General features: G+C 39.2%; 1 protein-coding gene across 1 annotated transcript in view; it reads left to right on the forward strand.

The window, feature by feature from the left end:
* The first annotated feature begins 438 nt into the window (after positions 1-438).
* Positions 439-8,082, forward strand: part of LOC106879714 (uncharacterized) — a 17,497-nt gene continuing 9,853 nt past the window's right edge. Inside the window, exon 1 of the mRNA XM_014929394.2 lies at positions 439-3,555. Coding sequence (XP_014784880.2) covers positions 3,517-3,555 — 39 coding nt within the window. The 5' untranslated portion in view covers positions 439-3,516. The remainder of the gene's footprint in view (positions 3,556-8,082) is intronic.

Consider the following 8,082-nt stretch of genomic DNA (forward strand, 5'->3'; position numbering starts at 1 on the left):
CTCTGTTGTTGTTGTTATCAGGTCAACTTGTTGGTTTGTCTCCTCTACACCACCACCTACTTCACCACTGTACCTGTAATGTGATTGCGAAATGGGTTTTGGTTAATATTGTACTTCTATATCTGTACTACTGCAGCCCTCTCTTGATGATTTTGTCTGTCCCTCCCCCTAACCTCCTTCTCTTTGCCTTCCCCCATATAAATATACGTGTGCAAGCACGCACACACACACACACATATATATTTATCTACATATATATATATACACATATAGGTGTACATACAAACATACACATATAGGTGTACATACAAACATACACACACTCATATATACATACATACATATATGCCTATATATACATAATTCATACACACAATGTATGCAAGTAAACATACATACATGCACATATATATATATATATATATACTACACTCTCAGAGTGGTTGGCGTTAGGAAGAGTATCCAGCTGTAGAAACTCTGCCAAATCAGATTGGAGCCTGGTGTTGCCATCCGGTTTCACCAGTCCTCAGTCAAATCGTCCAACCCATGCTAGCATGGAAAGCGGACGTTAAACGACGATGATGATGATAATATATATATATATGAAAAAATGATAAACACAACATGCAGTTTGTACAGTTGTTCCCTATGCATGTTTCGACATTGTGGCAGTTTATATCCTCTGCTGTTCATAGTGCAACTGAATGCAGTTTCACAACAGTTCTTCAGAGGAACACTTTCATCTGAAATAACAGTGATTTGCATATTCATGTTAAATTCTGCTGGAACATATTAAGATGCACACATCAGTAAATAATTTGCTAGCTGAATTTATAAACAAGAACCAGGAGCTCTTCTTAGATTTATTAATCTGGAGAAGCATTGACTGAGGAGACAGAACAATGTCAAAACACCAGATGTTCCAAAGATCCTTTACACTAATGAGCAAAGTGTAATGAATGCACATTCAGCTGAAAGGAAAAGTTATTCTCCAGTGATGAAATATAACAGCAATTATCACATTGATGTCCCAATCTGCCTGAAATGTATCGAGAATGAATACACGAGCCAGCATTCCGAGTCTTGCTGTTCCCTGTGCATACAAGCAGATGATTTGTTAATTTCTACAACCGGTCCACACCTCTACTTCACCCGACCTCATACCTGGATGAATTACCTCCCTTCATGAAACAGTGCCACACTTTTAATCACTTGGCTTTGACTCACCGGTGCCATTAATTGCACTTAAATAACCAATACTTTATCACACTTCCCACACCAAGCTACCACCACCACTGCTACTACTACTACCACCTCTACAGCTTCTGCTACTACCACCATCACCACAACTATTACTACCACCACCACCACTATTCTTACTGTACCACCACCACCACTACTACTACTACCACCACCACCACCACTACTATTACCACTACCACCACTACAACTACTACCACCACCACCACTACAACTACTACCACTACTATACCACCACCACTACAACTACCACCACCACTACTTCCACCACCACCACCACCACTACTACCACCACCACCACTACTACCACCACCACCACCACTACAACTACTACCACTACTACTACTACCACCACCACCACTACTATTGTTTTATTGTCACCACTACTACAATGACAACCACCACTACTTCTATTACTATTATCACCACTGCCACCACCACCACCACCACTACTACTGTTAGCTAGCTGGTTGGTACATTACCTTTTGCTATTAGCTCTATTAACTAGCAATTAGTAGCTAGCTATCAACTAAACCAGTGGCTCACTTGCACTCACCTTCATTGCTTCTGTCACCAGCAGAAACCCAATGAGTCAGTCTCTATGTGGAGGTTTTGCTTGCTAGAAATAGTAGCCAAAATCTCCAAAATGATACTCTTACCATGTTAAAAATAAGATGGAAGGACACGTTAGACTAGCCAATGTAGTTTTTGATATATAATAAGACAGGGAGGTCATGGCCAGAGTGTTTTTGTTTTTTTTTTTTGCTCATAGGGTTGATCATTAAGGACAGAGTTGAGGCTAAATACATGCCACACAAACAACAATAACAACAACAACACCTACAATCATCATCATCATCATCATCGTCATTTAACGTCCGCTTTCCATGCCAGCATGGGTTGGACAATTTGACTGAGGACTGGTGGAACCCGAAGGCTACACCAGGCTCCAATCTGATTTGGCAGAGTTTCTACAGCTGGATGCCCTTCCTAATGCCAACCACTCCGAGAGTGTAGTAGGTGCTTTTACGTGTCACCGGCACGAAGGCCAGTCAGGCGATACTGGCAACAGCCACGCTCAAATGGTGTTTTTTAACTGCCACCCGCACAAGAGCCAATCTAGGGGCACTGGCAACGATCTCGCTCGAAAGTCCTTACGTATGCCACGGGCACAGGTGCCATCCCGATTTCACTTTCGCTTGCCCCAATAAGTCTTCTCAAGCTGAGTTTCATGTCCGATGAAGAAGACGACGTTGGCATGAGTGCCAGACGTCAAATTTAACTCGATTTCGATAATAACTATCATTATTGGAATCACTGCCATGACCACCACCCTCTATGCTATCATCACAACCACTGCTTCCCTAAGATTACCACCACCTCCACAAGACTCCGCCACCACCACCACTACTGCAACTATTGCCCGCTACTACCTACACTACAACGTCCTGAGACGATCACCACTCCCATTACTACTACTGCCACCAACACTGCAACTGTTGGCCACCACTAGCATTACTACAACCACCACCCAAGACTAACATCACTTTCAAAACTACTACCACCACCTCTACCACTACCAACACTACAACCATCACTTCTTTCACAGACACTAGCCACCACTGCCATAACTTACTAGTACTACTAATACTACTACCACCATAACCACCGCAATCAACCGTCATGACCATCAACACCATCTGTACTACTGTCATTACTACAGCCCAACTTTAGTACCACCACCACTACCATTCAGTGCTACCTTCATTACTTTCAGTATCATCATCAAAACAGCTACCATTACAACTACTATCTCTGTCACTATCACCACTACCACTATCACCACCACTACCACTATCACCACCACCACCACTATCACCACCACCACCATCGCCACCACCACCGCTAACACAACTACCACCAACACCACTTTCATCATCACTGTCACAACCACCACCAAAACTGCAACCACCACTACCATTACAACAGTCATCACCTCTACGACTTTCACTATCACCACCACAACCCCTGCTATCACCATCAGCACCACTATCACAAACACCACCACCTCCACCGGCACCATTATTGTCATTACCGTCACTACTACTACTACCATCCAGTAGTACCACCACCACCACCACCGCCAGCTCTACCACTATCACTACCACCCAGTACTACCACCACCACCATTACACTGTGTTCCCCACCTAATCAACAGTACCTTGACTGAGACAGTCACCTTAACATTGTCAAGACATGGAACAACGACGAAAGACCTGTGCAGAACTTTTCGAGGTATGAAAACATTTCTCATTTGTTTTTTAATTGAAGTTTATTAATTTAAACATAAGTGATGTTACTGTCATTCATTAATCAGCATGTACACACACACACACACTTTTTTACACATATAGGTGTGTGTGTGTGTATATATTTATTGTGTATTGTTTATCAGTATAAACATGTTTGTGTGTTGTTTATTAATGTGCTCACACACAGACACACACTTTTATATAAACAATAAATTATACACACACACATATATCTGCTAATTAATATTTATACGTATTAGTAAAGAGTATATATATAATACAAATAATATGTGAGTATATGTATATATACGTACATGTATGTACAAATTTACATCTACATGTATATATAGATGCACAGGACGTCATAAAAAAATGTGGAGAAAATGATAAACAGAGCACAATATATATGTGTGTGTGTGTGTGTAGAATATGTGGGGTTTAGTTCACTTGTGATCAAAATGAATAGGTACGCTGAATAAGTGCCATAGTTAGTCATCTGTTAGGTTCTAAGTTCACACCTGAGGCTGGATCTAGGGATTCGTATTAGGGTTCTGTTATAGCAGGTATATATTATATTAGAGAGGAAAAAGCAAAACCAAGACAGAACATGTATGTCAAGTCATTGAGCATAATTTAGTTAGGGTAAGGTGAATTTGAAGTCTTACAGCCATTTCTCGAATAACCCAGGTGGTAGGTTAGCACGTCCACTCACTGAGTATTTCGTCATCAGAGACAAGGTATGAATATTTTAAGACGGGGAAAATTTACAGTTTACAAGGAATAAAATATATTCACAGTTTATAAAGAATAAAATAGAAGAATAAAGGAGTAACTAGGAGAATAAAAAGTAAAGGTAGTTAGAAGAATATAGGCAGGAGAATAATGTTCATAACTTGTCTTTGTCCAGAGGATATCTATGCTGGTCGGTACTTCCATGAAGATACAGTTCTTTGGTTAAAATCACCTGAAAATCATTCTTTTATTCTTCTATTTTATTCCTTGTAAACTGTAAATTTTCCCCGTCTAAACTATTCATACCTTGTCTCTGATGGCGGAATACCCAGTGCGTGGGCATGTTAGCCTACCACTTGGGTTATCCCAGAAACGGTTGTAAGACTTCAAATTCACCTTATCCCAATTAAATTATTCTGCATGACTGGAGATACTCGTTCTACCTTAGTTTTGCTTTTTCCTCTAATATATATATATATATATATATGTATGTATATTTATTGTGCATGTTATTAGCAGATGTTTATATATAAATATGTGTGTTTTTATTTATGTGTATGTATATAATTTGTTTATATATGAGTATATATGTATGTATATAATTTATTGTTTATATATGTGTATGTATGTATATAATCTATTTGTGTGTGTATATAATAGTATATATGTGTGCATATGTATATAATTTATGTATATGTGTGTATATGTATGTATATGATTTATTGTTTATATGTATATGTATATAATTTATTGTTTGTGTGTGTGTATGTGTTTATATGTATGTATATGATTGTTTATATATATATGTATGTGTGTGTATATATATTTGTATGTACATAATTGTTTATATATATATATATATATATATATGCATGTCTGTGTATGGTTTATCACTATATACACATTTGTGTGTGCTGTTGCTTGTTAATTTATTAATATGTATATATTGTTGTTTATCAATATATATATGTGTGTGTGTTGTATTGAATGTTGTCTAATAAAACAGATATGAAGTGGAGTCTTTCATTCATTTCAACAAAGAATGGTAGCTCAATAGATGCCAATATCCAAGACACGAGAGTATGGTGGTGTATTTGAGGGAAGTTTAGCTGCTATTTTTGGCAGATCAATTAACCACATTGAGGTTTTCTTCCTCCCTCACATTATTACTCTTGTTGATGTTGTTTATCTCCAGGTGAGGCTTGGTTGAACAGAATTATGATCAAAGCCAGTCCAACCACGACCTTCATTTTGGATTTTTATATTTATATAAACATAGGCGTAGGAGTGGCTGTGTGGTAAGTTGCTTGCTTACCAACCACATGGTCCCGGGTTCAGTCCCACTGCGTGGCGCCTTGGGCAAGTGTCTTCTACTATAGCCTTGGGCCGACCAAAGCCTTGTGAATGGATTTGGTAGATGGAAACTGAATGAAGCCCATCGTATATGTGTATATATATGTATATGTATATGTGTGTATATGTTTGTGTGTCTGTGTTTGTCCCCCCCAACATCGCTTGACAACCGATGCTGGTGTGTGTACGTCCCCGTAACTTAGCGGTTCGGCAAAAGAGAACGATAGAATAAGTACTAGGCTTACAAAGAATAAGTCCTGGGATCGATTTGCTCGACTAAAAGCGGTGCTCCAGCATGGCCACAGTCAAATGACTGAAACGAGTAAGAGTATATATTCAGACATACTAACCTGGACTACATTATTCAGTGTATACCCTGCATTTTTTTTTTATATAATGCCTTCCTCATATTTTGAGACTTTTGGATGCTATTTCTAACAGATCAAGCAACCACTTTGAAGCTTGTTTTTGTTGTCATTAGCTTTGATTGAGCAGACCCTATGATCGAAGACATTCCAATTGTGACCATCCAATTGAGTGAGGGGTGGTTGTTTTTGTTTTGGTCATTGTCTAATCAGAGACACATCCAAATGTTTTTTTTTCCTCTTATGTCTTTTCTGAAGATAACAGGAGAGGAGTTATTTCAGGGAGATTCTTTCATGTGTTGAGGGCCTAGTGGTTAGGGTGTTGCACTCCCAATCACAAGGTCACAGTTTCAATTCCTTGACTGGGTGGTGCATTGTGTTCTTCAGCCAAACGTGTCATCTCTTGTTGCTCTGTGATCACTTCGACACCTGACATGAGGTACATTGTCCATCTGTTCAGGGTCACTTTGACACCTGATGTGAGGTACAGTGTGCATCTGTTCAGGATCATTTTGACACCTGGTGTGAGGTACATCATGCACTTGTACAGGATAACTTTGACACCTGATGTGAGGTACAGTGTGCATCTGTTCAGGCTCACTTCAACACCTGGTGTGAGGTACATCATGCACCTGCACAGGATCAATTTGACACCTGATGTGAAGTACATCGTACACCTGTTCAAGTAATGCCAATTTGATGGAGGGAGTGAGCTAATGGGCAGCACAAACATTTGATCCCTATAAACAAATCATCTTTGCAAGTCGTTCTGCCAGAAATTGCAAAACCATCTTTCTCAGTCTACCAAAGACTGCCATCATCTTTCATACAATAATTTGCATTGAGTTAATGCACACACGCACACATATATATTAATTTCAAATTTTGGCACAAGGCCAGTAATCCCGGGGGTGATGTTTAGCTGATCTCATCAACTCTAGTGATCAACTAGTGCTTATTTTTTTTACCTCAAAAGGATGAACCTTGGCAGAATTTGAACTCAGAACGTAACAATGGATGAAACACTGCTAAGCACTTTGCCCGGGGTGCTAACAAATCTGCCAGCTCAATGCACACACACACACACACACACACACACACGCACACGCACACGCACACGCACACACACACACATATTAATAATTGTTTTTATGTCAAGTTGTTATAATGTTTTCATAAGTTTACAAGTGGTTTTCATGCTTTAAGAATGGTCACTTGTTGCTCGAAGACTACTCTTGTTCAAGGTGACCGTCAATCTCCTGAATGAATGAAAGCATCATCAAAATTCATGAACTGATTTTGGAGGACAGTCTTTGAACAATTGATGAACTTGTTGATACAGCTGGTGTGTCCTGGAGCTCCTACCAATGAATTTGGAGCAAGGAATTGTGAATTAATAGAGTTGCAGCAAAATTTGTGTCTCACTTGCTCATGGAAATCAAAAGCAGTCATGACTCAATGCGTGTCGTGAACTGAAAGAACAGTTAGGTCATCACTAGTGATTAAAACTGGTACTACGGAATTTGAAGATGGGGAAGAGGTAAAGGAAAAACAACAGAGGCGTTTAAAAGCATCACTTCACAAGAGTTCTAGCACTTCCTCCAACAGTACAAAACGTGCCTGGACCGATGCATTGCTTCAAATGGAGAATACTTTGAAGGCAATAAAAGCGTAAACGTAAAAATGAATACATTAATATTGCAAAATTCCGGTTTATTTTGGGGGTACCCCTTCATATATATTTTTCTTTTTACTTGTTTCAGTCATTAGACTGTGGCCATGCTGGGGTACTGCCTTGAAGAATTTTTAGTCAAATGTATTGACCCCAGTACTTATGTTTTTAAAAACCTGGTTCTTATTCTATTGTCTCATTTGCTGAACCACTAAGTTACAAGGATGTAAACACACCAACATCAGTTGTCAAACAGTGGAGGGGGACAAACGCACACACACATGTATATGTATGTATGTGTGTATATCTATCTATCTCTCTCTCTCTCTATATATATATATATACACACACACACACACACACACACACACACACACACACACACACA

This window comes from Octopus bimaculoides, chromosome 23 (genome assembly GCF_001194135.2).
Source record: "Octopus bimaculoides isolate UCB-OBI-ISO-001 chromosome 23, ASM119413v2, whole genome shotgun sequence".
In the NCBI taxonomy this organism is placed as follows: Eukaryota; Metazoa; Mollusca; class Cephalopoda; order Octopoda; family Octopodidae; genus Octopus; species Octopus bimaculoides.